Below are 15,127 nucleotides of genomic sequence, written 5' to 3' on the forward strand. Positions count from 1 at the left end.
GCAGAGGGGCCGGGCCGGGAGGCGGAGCCGGAGGGAGGAGCCGCGCGGCGGGCAGGGCGCCCCGGAGCCAGCCGCCCAAGTTGAGTGTCAGGGCTGCTGCTGTTTCTCGGAGGCCGATGGGCAGCTGCCGGGGCCGGACGGGGCCGACACCCCGCGGGGGGAGCCGCGGCGGCTGCTGAGAGCTCCGCAGAGGGGCGCGCTCGGCGGCGCCAGAGCTGGGGCGCGAGGAGCCGGCGGACGGGCGGGAGAGCGGAGCGGGGCAACCGGAGCGCTCAGGGGCCGGTCCCCGCCGGCGCTGCGTGGCCCGAGCCCCCGGGCGTCCCCTCTGCGTGCCCGGGGGGATGCCCCCCTGCGGGCTCGACCACTAGCCCGGCGGCCCGGTGCATGGCCCAGCTATGGAGGTGGTGGATGAGACGGAGGCTCTGCAGCGCTTCTTCGAAGGTGAGAGACCGCGGTGGGCAGCCCGGGACCCCCGGCCAGAGCGGGGCGCAGACACCCCGCAGCCAGCGCCTGGCGGCATCCCCCCGCATCCTCACTGATCCCACACGTTTGCCCAGGCACCTGAGAACACGACCCACCCCGAGCAGGGACCTGGGTGCAGGCCACTATCCCCTCTCCGGTACCCCCCAGCAGGGACCTGGGTACAGAAATCGCTCTGAGAGACTGGCGCTCATCCCCAACTCTTGCATCCCTAGTGGAGAACTGATCCCCAGTGGCTGCCCTTGTGACTGGGCACCTGCCCTCACCGCAGATAGCGGAAGTTGAACACAAGCCCCGCTTAGACTGGGGTTTAGGCATGGGCTCTGTCCGTCTCCCCGTGACAAGGCCATCAGCCTGCCACCTCCTTACCGCAGAACAGGGGCATGCCAGTCCCAACACTACCAGCTCAGGGACACAGACTCCCAGCAGACACATGCCACCATCATAGTCTTCACTGTAGCACAGAGCCCAGCACCACGCCAGCCTCTACAGTCACCCCCAGACCAAAGACCTCCAGACCAGTCCTCTGAGCCATGCGCCATGGATGTCAGGCTCCTTGATCGAGGACTTCAGTACGTCTCCATTACCCCATGGCTTGCAGTATAGATCCCCCTGCTCCCAGACCAAGGACATCAGCACAGATTCCCTCCCTTGTTCCCTCTGTCCCATTGTAAAGGGATTCCTTACAGAACGCTTAGTCCTCTGCTCCAAATGCCCCACCGATTGATCATACCTACAATAACATTCTGTGCTGGGGGCTAATCACCTTTTTAATTAGCTTCCGTAGGCTGGTGCTGCACAATCAGAGACACAGATTCCCCGCAATCCCCAGAAGACCTCTGCTTGTATTCTCCTCTTAACACCAATGTGAATCAGGAGTGACGCCGTTGAGGCCAGAGGAGTTATGGAGTGTAATGTTGGTGCAAGAGGAGAATCAGGCCCCTTTTGCTGGGTTCTGGACAAAGATCAAGAGTAGAACGTGACCATTTAGTAATAACTGAATAGTTAGTAAAGTTAAACTGTTGCATTAAGAATCACTCAGCTGAATGAAGGTTATGGAGCATATTGGGGCCCTGCCGCCATTTCTGACCATTGTTTTAATTCCTCTTTCCTCTCGCTGTTTCTCCTCCCTGCCTCGTCTTTGTGCACCTCCCTTTGCTCTGTCTCTCTGCATTTCTTTTTTTGTCAGTTCTTTTTCTTTCTCCTCTTTCTCTCTTCTTAATATTGTCTCTTTCCCTTCGTTATGCGTCCCCAGTCTCCCCAAGATCCCTCTTCCTGTGGTCTCTGCTAATCTGTTTTCCAAGGGGAAAGGTGGTAGCAGTGGGAAACTGACTAATGCTTCAGGTGTGCATGTGCAGAATATCTGCCCTTTGCATCCAGCTCATTGCACAAAGAGCCTGTGGCAAAGGGAAGATATGGAGGATCATCCTAGCCAGTTTCTCTTTTTATAGCAGGTCCTGGGAACTTTTGTTGCTGGTGACAGTATAATCTCCAGTTGTCTTGAGGGCTGGATTAATACATTGATTAAACCCAGAGTTTGGCCCCCCTCCTGCTGGTCTTTTAGTTGAGATTCACTCGCTGTGTGTTTGGGGAGTGCAGCTTGCTGATACTGTATTAACAGGAGGACAGGGGGATGGGGATTGTATGCGGAAATGATGGTGAGCTTGTTTACCCGGGAAGCTGCCCAGATCATAGGGAAATGAATGCATGGTCAATGGAAGGTGCTTTATCTGATGATTTGGACTATGGCTGCTTCTCTTTCTGTTTCTTCTCCTGTTCTGGTTTCTGTGAAATCTTTCCCTTTGATGTCTCTCTAGCTCCTCTCTCTCTTTTCCTCAAAAGGAAAATATTCTCTTGTTTTTCTAGTCATGATCCTGAGTCCCATGTGGAACAGGATTAACCAGGCCGGAAGCTTTGCTCCAGAGGCTCTTACATGCACCAAACTGCTTCCTAGTCAGCCTTTGTTTTCAGTTGGGTTTCAGTTGGACATAGTTCCTGGTGGCCCCACTCCCAATCCAGCTGCATCCTCAACCCGCTGAACCCCACTCTCCTAGCTTCTAAGCTCCATTCCCCCCCCACCCCCAGCATCCTTGGCTGCCCCACTCGTGCTGTGCTGTGTGATATTTAGAAGCAGTGAACTTCGGTTGCCTTTCTCTCGTTGTCACTTTGAGGGGGGTGTTTTGTATTTCACAGGGTTTTGAGAGCCATCTGTTTGATTTATTTTTGGTGAACCCTAAAAATCTCTTGCCCCTGCCTTCTCCTGTGAAAATGGAAAATGAAGAAAACTGGGGCTGCAGGACACTTCTTCCATGTCTGCATGTTGCTCAACTGTGTAACTTTTTTATGTTCGCTCTTAGTTCACACTGCAGCCTGCAGCATGGCAGTTTGTTTCCCATGGGCAGATCATCCTGTTCTGTTGTGTTAATCAGTGTCTGTTACACTGTGATAGGTGAGGATGAGAGGGGAATGGAGGTGTAAGTTTTAGCACAAAGGATCACTGCCCATGGAAAGAGGTGATGAGATGATTCTTTTCTCTCTCTCCTACATGCCAGCTATCCAGGGCGTTTTGAAGGAGTGACCGGTGAAACTGATCATCAGGTATTAGGAGTTGAAGGTTGGCGCCTATCTTTCTAGATTTCCAGCACGGAGTCTGATTTAACCTGGGATCTCACTGTCCTGAGAGATCAATGAACTCAGGACGGGTAGTATACAGGTGAACAAACATACCATGTTTCTTCTTGGTATGCTAGATGTGTATTCATTTACAAGGATAAACTCCATTAGTAGGACTGATTCATATCCACACAAATAAATTCTTTAAACTGAGTATCCCAGTTGCTTCCCTTGGAAAGCTGCACGTTTGAATCAAGCCTTCCCCTCATAGAGTGAATTCATTTTTCTTTCTCCATAGCACCCTCCGAGTAAGTGGAGATTTCACAGTAACAGGAATTTCCTTCTGCACATTGCAACATGCCGAAATAATTTGGGGAGTCTATTCTACTTCATTATAAACTGAGTCTCACCAGATCCAATTCCACCATACTTATGAATAATCCTTTAGCACTTGATATTTTCGAAGTGCTGTACAAGGGTTAACTAATTCATCCTTGCAACCCTTTGGGAAGCAGGTACGATTAAAACCCACGAGCTCCTAACACCTTGCCTCATATTCAGTCTGCTAGACATAGAATCATAGAACTGGAAGGGACCTCGAGAGGTCATCTAGTCCAGTCCCCTGCACATTGCTGTATCTGGTATTTACACGTCTATTCATAGCAAAATCCTTCTGTAGAGGACTGTTGAAAGCTTCTATGCGGAAAGGGTTATTTTTCCATGTTTAAACTGGTGTCAATATGGCGCTCAGGGTAGAAGCTTTTCCTCGGATCACAGCATCATCCTTAAGTTTCCACTTTGCCTAAGCAGCCATTTTCTTGTGAGTGAACATCCCTTAGCTCCCAGGTTCCCTAGCCTTGGGCCCGGCTGGTGAGGAGTGAGCTTGATTCTGGTTGGCCTTGGGTCTGAAAATCTCAGAAGATGGGACTTTATTTCAGGAAGACATTTCCTGGTTTCAGTCAGATTGGAGTTACCCATCTCTCTCCCATAGGAGTTTGCTGCTTTGGCACGGAGCTTGGAGATACAAGGAGACAAAGGAGAAAAAGAGAGAATGGAAACGTTTGGGGCTTTGCTCTGAGATTTGGGAGGGATGAGGCGATTTTGGATTAAATGAGGCTTTTAAGGCATCTAGAGGAGGTTTGGGTGCAGGCTTTGCTGATGGGAGGAAGATGCTGTGGGGGAAGGCTGAGTTTGGTAGTGTAGGCTCTGAGGGTTCTCTGGACGGATGTTTCCCTATCCTTAGTCCAAAAGAACCTGGCTCTTTGGGTCTGACTGTGCCTTAGTTTTTGCTACAGCCCATTACTTTACCACCCAGCAGAGCTGCCTGCAGCAGGGGAAATGGAAAGCCTTGTGCCAGAGAGTGGGATGGCGGAGGCTCTGGCAAGGAAGGTAAAGGAGTTAAGTTTGGTCTCTGCAGTGTTCAGTGTTTACCTAGAGCATTTGTATTTTGTATCAAAGGGAAGGTGGGGAGTATAAAAAGCCTGACCCTTGGCTGGCATCCTGCTAGAAACCCTACCTTCCTCCCTGCCTAACACTCACACGAGGGAACCAGTTACGACAGAGCTCAGCTATTCGGGATCCCTCTCTCTCTCTCTCTCGGCTAATTTACGAGATAAGAGGTAGTTGAAGAATGTACATCGGGAAAGATGTGCCGAGCGGCTTTAAAAGGAAGAACAAGCAGGACTGGGGGTAGATGGCGGCTTGGCAGCTGTCTGAGGGTTGGCCTGTTAAATCTTTTTGTAGGGTGTCAGTGGGTAAAGTTCCTCTGTGTGTAGCAAGCCTGTGTGTGTGTGTGTGTGTGTGTGTGTGTGTGTGTGTGTGTGTGTGAGAGAGAGAGAGAGAGTACACAGACTGATTGTGTTTGCTCGTGTGCTCACAAGGGCTGCCATGGCCCTGCTGTTGAATTGTTGCTCGCTGCCTGAAGGGTCACAGGAATCTCTCAGCTGTGAGTGTGAATGAGTGAGTGTATATCGGTGTTTATTAGCCAGGGAGTGAGTGGATGTTTAGTCAGTGTGTGTGTATTAATGGGACTGAGACAGTGCCCTTCTCTGGTGCCTTCCATCCTGGATCTCAGCTGGCTTTCCAGACATTATTAGGGAACACAGCCCTTCTGCAAAGCAGCTCAAGACTGTCATCCTTGTTTTACACATGGGGAAACTGAGGCAAAGTGTTGAAGTGACTTGCCCAAGGTCAGATGAGGGAAGAGCAGGGAATTGAACCTGCAACTACTGACTCGCATTCTCATCCCTAGGTCTAACCACTCCCTATCCTTTTGTTGGCATGTGGTTATATCTTCACTATAGCCGCTACAGCAGAACAGCTACACCATGGCAGCCATGCCACTGTAGAGCCATAGTGTAGATCCTTCCCACAGTGATGGAGGGTTTTTTCTGTCACTGTAGATAATCCACCTCTCTGGGTGGCAGCAGCTAGGTCAGTGTAACCGTGTCTACACTGGGGTTAGGCCGGCATAGCTGCAGCGCTCAGGGGTGTGAATTTTTCACACCTCCTGAGTGCTGTGTCTGTGTCAGCCTAACTGGATAATGCAGTGGAACAATAAGCAATCACAAGGGGTGAGCAAAAATCAGTTGCTGAACAGAGTTGGTCTTTGAAGAAAGAGGGAGCAGAATTCCACTCAGCTGCTGCATCCTCGGCTGGGGCAAAGCCTCCCCACTCGAATGACTGGAGCTTGGCTGATTTACGTCTGCTGAGGATCTGGCTCATTTGTTAGTGAGCCTATAGGGAGGCCTCTCAAGACAGGCGGTAGTTTCAGGTTCCTACCCCACCAGGGTGTTGTGAGGGAGTGACTGAGGGGTCCCAAAGGAGCCAGAGAGAAGCTGATTTGAGGACTTCCTGGGGTACTGCAGGGGTGTGAGGGGGGTTATGAGGGGACCCAAATGGGCAGTTTAGGGATCTCCTGTGACGGAACTGGCACAAATGGGTTATCATAATGGAAGCAAAGGGGGAAGAGGGACTTCAGGCCTGGGGCCTCCGGGGTGGAAGCTGGAGGCTGCATGCCGAGGCACCAGCCAGGGATGCTGTGTAGGAGGCAGAGGCAATACTATTGAAGTGCCGTGAACATGGATATAGGCTGAATCTGTGAACTTGCACCTCTAACTGACACCACAGATTCAGAGTGCCCTGGCTCTGAGATCCTCCCCACTGCCCTTTGCAAAGGAAAGGTGCTGTGGGAATGGGAGTGGTGATGCAGCATTTGCCCTGGAGAGGGGTGGGGTGGTGCTCTAGGGGTGAGACCGGAGCAGGGCGAGGACTGCAGGGAGCTTGCATCTCTGCCGAACTCTCATCCAGCTGGCTCCCAAAGGACTTCAGACTTTAGTATATTTAGTAGGGGTCACTTTCCTGACCACTGAAATGCAGCCACCTCTGAGGTGGAACGTGGCAGCTGTTAGCGCACACAGCAACGCTTCACATGAGTTTGGGACAGGAATTGACCATGATGCCGTATCTAATTGAGAATGTAGGTAGTGTTTTGTTGGCAGAACATAATTATTTGCATTGAAATTTGCCCAGAACACAGGGTTAACACCCCTCCTCTTGTGAAGGTCTCTCATGACCATAAGAGATCAGAGCCTCAACTTGATGTCTCATTTGGATGATGGCCCCTCCAGCAGACTAGGATCTCATAGCGCTATGCTGTGGGGCTGGGTCATTCCTGACTCAGAGGGAGGAGCCCCATATACTGAATCATCAGCAGGTGCTCTGGTTTTATCCAGGGATGGGGCTTCACAAATGCTCTTCAGCCTTGGCTACCGGGCTTGCCAGCTCAGCTGCGTTGCTGTCCGGGCCTCAGGGCTTGCTGGCTCAGCCATGCTTTCACCTCTCAGCCTTTGCCACTGGCTTCCTCTGAGCACTCCCCACTGCTGCCATTTCTGAGGAGAGCTTTCCCCAGGGGAATCACACCTCATCCAGTCGGGGTGCAGACACTGAGTGGGGAACCGCAGGTGCTCTGGCTTTGCTTTGGCCTGTGAGTGAATGCAGAGAGCCCTTCTCCGGCCCCTGGGAGAGCTGGTGGAGCCACCCACTCCGAATGCAGGACACATCTGCTCCGGGGCTGGTGTCCATGCTCGGCCCTGCTTGTGTGGAGGAGGATGGGGGACAGTGGGCCCACAAGGTGGCCATCTAGCTAGGGGCTGCTTGCTGCGGGCAGGAAGCTAAGAGGCTTTGTGTGGAGAATTTCACTGAGCAGAGTTAGCCTGTGACAGAACGGCCCTGGGGAAGCTGGTACAGCACAAACACATGACCGGCCCTTTCGGTAATCCCCCCGCAGACCCAAATCCCAGAGGGTGCCTGTTAGAGTGAGGCGCTGCGCAGAGGTGGCAGCCTCCCGGCCACCTCGGCCCCCCACCCCTCACAGAGAGAATAGAAAACCCGGCTGGCAGCAGTGCTGGGATCCACACAAGCTGAGCGAGACAGCGGGATGACTGAGGGGGAGAGTGGGGACGCTGGAGCGTGACACCTGTGTCACCACACTCAGGATGCGCTGGATCCGAGCAGGTAACTGCCCAGGGCCCTTTAACCCTTCCACTGCCGAGCTTTCCTCTCTGTCTGCCTGTCTGCTCTCCTCTATCCTGCCATCTGACCTCCCCAGCCCACCTGTCTGCTTTGGATCTATACCTGGGACCAAGAGGAGAGCAGGCAATTTGAGGCCACTGGTGAGCATAGCCCCCCTTCCAGGCCTCCTGCAGGGGAGAGGGAGGAATCCAGCACCCACTGAATGCCAGCCTTGGTCCCAGGCACAGGGAGACACAGCAGTTGTGGACTGTCTTGGGAGGATAGAAGGAGAAGGCTCCCAGGTATCATGGCCACATCCTGCTACCAAGTGTGAGCCCAACACAGAACAACTTGCTCCCCCATCCAGGGTCTCACAGTTCTGGCAATGCTTCCCCAGGTGCAGCCCACCTCCCCTCGCCTGTGCCACATGGGTGCCTCTTTCCCTGGGGCTGAGAACATGTGGGAGGGGAGAAGGGAAGAGGAAGTGGGAGAAGGGCAGAGCTGTTAGGATATATGGGAGTAGGGAGTAGATCCTGGAGGGGGGCAGTTGATGAGGGGCTCAGAGTTACTTCTGGTGCTGCGAATCAGAAAGAGCAACATGCGCTAATGTCCAGAGAGGTTCCCTCTGGAGTTCGGGTGACTAGGGTCTGAGACATTCCTTGCTGCAAGTTCTTCCTGATGTGGGCTTCCATTCTGGCACAGGTGGCTGGGAGTGCTGGCTGGAGAAGGCAATTTGAGGCAGGAGGGCAGGGGTTGAACTGAGCTGAGGTGCTAATTATTCCATCGAGACAGCCTGACGGGGAAGCAGAGCCTTGGGGAGCTGCGTTTCCCCCTTGCTTGGTCTGGCGAACCCCTGAAGAATGGAGGTGCCCTCTGGTCTTGTCAGCATCGCCAGAGCTGGGCAAACCCTGTGAGGAAGCCATCCTGAACGTTTTGCTCCGACGGTGCCTGCAGCCCTTTCCCACAGTAAATGCTCACGTGCCAGGTGGCTGGTGGGAAGCAGAAGCCTTGCAGACACACCGCGAGCTGGTCTGAACCAGAAGCCACTCGTCCGAGCCCTCTTTCTGGTTTATAAAAGTGTGAGTCATCCAATGAGGGGGCATAGACAATAGCAGGTGACCAAAGCAACCTATCGCCCGGCTGGCAGGATGAGTATTCAGATAGCTGCCATGAGCCGTTGGTAGGCATCCCTGGGGTGAGGTGGGTTTGTGTCAAGCATTCATGGAACAGGCTCTGGTGATCAAGCAGGGAGTGCTTACCGTCCATCCGGGAACAGGAGCAGGGGTGCCATTTGCTGGTACGCTCCTTGTCCCCAGCTCGCCACGTGACCTGTGCCAGTCTCTCTCTCATGGTGTCTCTGAGAGGGCTTTGTGCACCGATGATCCAGGAGAATGAAGTCTGCTTTATCCACAGAACAGGGGCAGCGCTGGCAGCGCCACTTCCCCCCCAGGGTGCCCCTTGGCAGATGTGTTCCTAGGGGGCTAAAGCCTAAGGGGAGCAGGAAGTTTGGTCATTGGCCACAATCCGCTTTTGACTTCTCTGCTCCAACTGTCAACAGTGAGGCTGCCAATGAGTGCTGGATAGGATGGGGTTTGCAACACAGACACCGATCTGTTTGGAAGTAGGCTGAGGTCACTGAGCTCATTGAACTGTAAAAGCATCACGTAGGAATGCCTCATAGTCACCTCTGAGCTGGGGCTGGATTGGACCCAGCGAGAGGGGAAAGGCTTGGTGCCCGGCTGGCAGCCCCTGAGCCCACTCCTTTGGTCCTGGTGGCTACCCTTGCTCCCCAAACGCTCCACTTGTGCGGTTTGGTGGCCACTTTTCTGTCTGGCTTGGGTGCAGTCGGTGTTTGCGACTGGCTGGCTGGCTGCGATGAGGCGTCTCTCAGCCCTTCGCCCTGCTTTGCTAGAGCAGGGAGGTCGCCAAGGTTCTTGGGCCAGATTCATCCAGAGTGTAATTCCAGAGCTGTTACACCTGGAATGAACTGGCCCCTTCTGTCTGTTCATTGCCCACAAGTGCTATGGAGGCTCTGTCTGAGATTAATCTGGCCCTAGGTCAGTGGCTGCTCCCCCTGGGGGGCTCGCCCCACCCTAGGGCTGGGGCCGGCTCCTCTCCTCTGCTTCATTCTGTCCTGGTCTCTTCTACACCTGGAAATACAGACAGCAGATGCATTTTAAAGGGGGAGAGAGAGAAATGGGACCCTCCTAGACTCTTCCTGTCCTGGGCTTGGGCCACATGAACTTACTGGCCCCCGCCCTCCCCCCATGGGGCCATGGCTGATATGTCCAGCTGTGCTGACCCTGTGTGTGCAGGCCCCCCCACCCCCCTCCCGGATTATAGACTCTCTATTCTAAACAAGGGTCCCAAGGCTGTAACATGGCTTCCCCTGCGCTGCCTGTCTCCTCTCTGGCTGAAGGACCCCAGGACAATACCCTTGTTGGCCCACAGCTCAGGTGACCCTGGGGTAGACCCCATTGGAAATTCACAGCGTGGTATGCCATTTGTCACGCATCCAGCAAGGAAAGCTGCGGGATGGCTGCCTTGCACAGGATGCTGGGTAACTCCCCGCTCTTGATTGACTGGGCCTTGCCCTTGGACTTTGCGCTGTCTGATAAGAACCCCAATGAGCTAAATGGATCTGAGCAATGATTAACTCAATGTGTGCACTGCCAGGGAACGGGGAGCAGCTCTCTGGAGACACAAACAGGAGCCCAGCAAAGGACTGATTGAGCCCAGCCTGTAATTCCCCGGTGGGTGCCTCTCCCATGTGCCAGCTCTTAGCACTAGTCATCTCTGGGCATCATCCTTCATGGGAGACAGACCTGGGCAAACACCTCCTTCCTGTCTCTTCCCCGCAAAGACAAACTGGTGCAACCAGCGAGACAAGAGCAGTCCCCTAGATAAGGGGGAGAGGCCGCAGGAGGACAGCACGCTCCGGAGGGTAAGGTGTGCGCTTAGCAAGGATAGGGAAAGGAATCCCATGGACACATCTCATTATAAAGGTGGCTTCACCACCCCCTCCCCTTTCTATGCAGTGCCCCCTGCTGGCTGGTCCCCATTGACCTGTCCCTGGGGTGCGCTCTCCTCCATTTTCTACAGTGCCCCTGCTGGTTGGGACCCATTGGCCTGTCCCCTGAGTAACCCCCTCTCCTCTGTTCCTAGGGTGCCCCCTGCTGGCTGCGGCAGAGTGGCTTCCTAGTGCACACTTGTGAACCAATGCTGTCTGAATGAGTAGGGCATGGTAGGGTGATCCGTCATACATGATGGTGGTGGGGTGCCTGACTGAGCAGGAGTTCCCCCTGTAGCATGCACTGGAGAGCAATGATGAAGGGTGTGTCTGACCGGAGCGCTTCCCTCCTGTAGAAGGAGTGTAATGTGACACCTCGAGCCAGGTACTTATCGTGCTGAACTTTATGATGCCATTACCAAAGATGGCGGGGGAGAGATCTCTGGGAGAGAACTGCAAGTCCCAGGAGACTGGCAGGCCACGGTTGCAAAACACAAATGGCAAGCGGTGCGGGAGAGTGAGTGAGGGCAGGGCAGGGCACTAGCCTGGCCTCCGGGATGGTGATATGGGCCGCTCTTCTGGCCATGCAGGCGGCTAGAAACACATGGGATGGATTATTAAATGGCCTCATTTGTTCAGTTCCGTCACTTGTGAGGGAAGCATAAATTCCAGCCAATGAGCAGCGGTACATGAGCCAAAGGCTTCAACTTGTCTAATCCTCCATCAACCACTGCTCCCTTTCCCTATTTTCCACCCTCTCCTCCCCCTCTGTCTGTCCGTCCATCCCTCTTTCCCATCCTCTCTCCCACCTTCTTTTCTCTCTCCATATCTGTTGTAACTCTTTTCCATTTCATTGGGGCAGGTGGATGCTTTTATTCCATTCATTTACCATAGTTATCTGCAAATTACCCTCAGACAGGATTGAAACCAACATGCTACTTGGGTATAAATTCAGCAGGAGCAGTGTGGAGGGGCTAAAGGCATGCTGGCAGGTACATGCCATCCAAAAGGTGGGGACTCCAAGCTCCGTGGTCCCTTTTGGCTTTGGAATCTATGATTCCTTTAAAAAAAAACACCAAATGAAAACACTTTTTGATGAGATTTAAACCTTCCCCACAGAGTCTGTCACCCTAACACTGCAGCACTGGGCTACTGTATGAGAGTCGAAGTGTCAGATTGACTAGGCTGGTTCTGTTGTCGCAAAGCAAACATAGCAATTGATGGAGGAGTGGAGCTGCAGGGGCAGCATGGCCAAGGGGATAAGCCACTAGGGCTTCCAAAAGAACCGAAGAGAGTTAAATGCCCACAGTGAATGAGAGCTGGGAGTCTCAGTCCTGAAGGCTCCTTTGCCAATCCCAGCTCGGGGATGCTGGGTAACCTTGGGAAGCCGCGTCTCCTCCTGATCATTGTCTGTCTTGTCAATTGGTAAGCTGCTTGGAGCAGGGCTTGTCTGCTGCAATGTGTTTTGTACAGCACCCTGCACAATAGGGCACAGATCTTGCCTGCAGCCTGTATGCAAATGCAAATAATGAAGAGAATTTAAATTAAATCTTTAGTAACTGCTTAGTTGTAATAATCTTAGGTGTTGCTAATAATATTCTCCAGATAAATGGTTTTTAATCTCTTGATGCCTCTTTACAAAATACAAATCAGCCAACCAACAGCAACCCAGATAAAGAGTCAATCAATCAATCAACCAGCTTGTTCCTTGGGCTTTTCTTTTCTGACAAATGGCTGTGATTGGCACTGATAAAGCAAAGCCCTTAAATGCGTGCTTATGCCCTGTCACAGGGGGACTGGCCCCTTTAAAAGAGAACAGGTCCCGTTCACCTGTGACTGGTTAGTTGCCTCCCGGCAGGCCCTGGTAGAGGACACCTGTCCTCTATACAGGCCCAGGCAGTAGATGAGAATGGGGAACAAGAACGGGGAAAGCGGGGAACACGGTGAGAGATGCCTGGAAAGAGCTGCATGAGGCCTGAGAGCTGGCGCACAGAGAGGACTGATGAGAGCAGTTGGCGAGAACTGGCTGGAGCTGGGAAACCCGGCCCAGTAGAACATTTATATGCAGGCTCCTAGGTAAAAGGGAAGAACCTGCTCAGTCAGGGCAGGTTCAGGCCCAAAAAAGAGGTTGATTCTTCAGAGAGGTTCCCATGAGAAAAAGCCGAGCAGGACTTGTAGGCAAAAGGAGTCTGGGGCGTAGGAGCCCTCCTGCTGAAGCCCTGAGTTGAGGACTGCAGAGAAATGTTGCAGAAGGCATGGCAAATTGCCAGAGGCCCTGGAATAGGGGACCAGGAATTGAAAAAGAGGGACTGTTAACTCTCAGGTGGCCTGGAGAATGGGGCTCTGGAACAGGGCCAGAAGACCTGGGGAGTGGAGCAGTTAGCTCTTGGGTGGCCAGCCTAGAGAATGGGGCCCTGGAGTGGGGATGGAGAACTGCTGCATTTTAATCTATTTTACTGTGGCATTTCAAGAATTATCTGTTTTAAGAGGGATCAGCTGGTGGTTGCTGTTATACTAATAAATTATGCCCGGACGCAGGGCTTGAACTGGACTCTGAGTGGGACATTTCTGTCCCTGGAGAGGTGGTAACCATCAATCTGATATGTGAGGAGAAGATGGGCAACATAGTTGGTACCAGGCACTGTAGGGGAGAGTGGGGCAGGACTTGCCTGTATTACCACAGAAGGGCGCTCTGTCAGGGAACAAGCCCTGTTATGTGCCCTTTTGACTTCAATGGGGATTAAGCATCTGCTTAAAGTAAAGCATGTACTTAAATGCTGTGCTGAATTGGGGCCATTGGGGGTCTTTCATTATTTGTGGCATACCAATAGAACGTCTTTGGCACTGAGCGCTGCACAAAAAAAGGCAGTCCTTACCCCAAGGAGTAGAGTCTATAGGTTAAACCACAGGTGTGATCCATTGGCAAATCCTAGGCATGGTTTGGGGTGGGGTGGGGGTGGTTTTTTTTTTTCTGTTTTAATTCTAAACTTGTTTCCTGTGGAGGTTGTAGGAGAAGTGAGTTTCTGGAACGGGGGGGAGGGGGGGCGGGAGAAGGGGGGGATGGCTTGGTAGGTGGGTCCCACGTGGAGGGGCAGCCTGGTGAAGTGCATAGAGAAGAGTAGGAAACAATAAATGGGCCATTGAGACAGGTACTGTTGGTGAAGCCCCCTAGGAGTGAGGAGGGCACAGTGAGAAATGAGATGGGGAAGGGCTGAGCTGCGGAGAGCTCGGAAGACCAGGATGAAAAGTTTGAGCTAGATGTGGTGTTGATGGGGGAGCTGCTGGAGGGATTCACAAAGGGGAGCAATGTGGTCAGCCCAAGAGTCAACAGGGAGAATTTATAATTAGAGACATGCTGATTTGCCCGGGGAAATTCTGCTCTTGTTGAGAGCTGGGTTCCTCTGGCTTGCGATGTTTGCTTCCAGGATGCTCTGACAGGCACACATGGGGGGAGTCCTTCTCGGGCACCATGGTTCTGATTGTCCCAAGGAATATTTCAAGGTGAAGTAGACAATTGTTTTAGGTGTGTCTGCACTAGGAATTGTCAGCGGTAGCAGCGCTAGTGTTGACTGGACACAGCCATTCTCATCATTGTTGCCTAGTGGTAGAAGCACCCTGTGTATGCAGAGCTTCTCTTGTTGCTATTCTTGGTGGGGCTGCACTGGTTCGAGAGAGTGCAAGGCCTTTGGGGGTGACCACAATCATTTGGTTTAGGAAACCTGAAGGGACTCTGTCAATCAGTTTAGATTCAGGAATTTGGACGGCTCCCGCAGCTGATGTCAATTGGCGTAACTCCCTTGAAACCAACAGAGCTACACTGATTTGCACCCCTTGAGGATCTGACCCATAACATATGGACGGGAAAGTTTTCATTATAATATCTTTAAATGAAAAAAAAAAAAATTTATTTTATTTAAACATTCTCCGTGTAGTGCTGGAAACGCAGACACAGCAGCACTGACCAGGTAGTAGGAACTGACGGGCACTAGAAAGTAGAACTGATTCATCTTGTTTCACTGCTCAGGCTGAGCGAAGTTCAGCAACTAAACAAAGAGCACTAGGGAGTGCAAAGGAAGTTAGGGTCCAGTGCTGCAAAATTACTCACAGGAGGAAATGTTGTTCATGCGAAGAAACCTGTCGAAGACGATGGCTTCGCAGGGTTGGGCCCTCACTAATTCCCACCCATCTGGTTCACAAACTCGATACCTCTGGATTTACTGAGAGCTCTGAACGCACTTCTCCATTAAAGGTCTAATATCCAAGAGCTGTTGTGATGTCTCATGTTACTAAGGTGTTACTCCTTGCTATGATTTGTGTTGTGGTGGTGACTAGTGCCTGCACCTGAGATCAGGGCTGCATTATGTGAGGTGCTGGACAAACACACAGTAAGAGACAGTCCCTGCCATGAAGCGCATACAGTCCATATAGACAAGCTGAACAAACAGGACTGGCCTCTTTGGGCAGGGGTGCCAAATCCCTGAGGTTTTTTTTGCTTGTGCTATTGGGGGAGGG

The 15,127-nt window shown here is 52.5% G+C and overlaps 1 protein-coding gene across 1 annotated transcript in view; it reads left to right on the forward strand.

The window, feature by feature from the left end:
- Positions 1 to 78: 78 nt before the first annotated feature.
- Positions 79 to 15,127, forward strand: part of MYRF (myelin regulatory factor) — a 108,087-nt gene continuing 93,038 nt past the window's right edge. The window contains exon 1 of the mRNA XM_054026227.1: positions 79 to 441. Coding sequence (XP_053882202.1) covers positions 396 to 441 — 46 coding nt within the window. The 5' untranslated portion in view covers positions 79 to 395. The remainder of the gene's footprint in view (positions 442 to 15,127) is intronic.

Source organism: Malaclemys terrapin, chromosome 4, assembly GCF_027887155.1.
Source record: "Malaclemys terrapin pileata isolate rMalTer1 chromosome 4, rMalTer1.hap1, whole genome shotgun sequence".
Taxonomy (NCBI): Eukaryota; Metazoa; Chordata; order Testudines; family Emydidae; genus Malaclemys; species Malaclemys terrapin.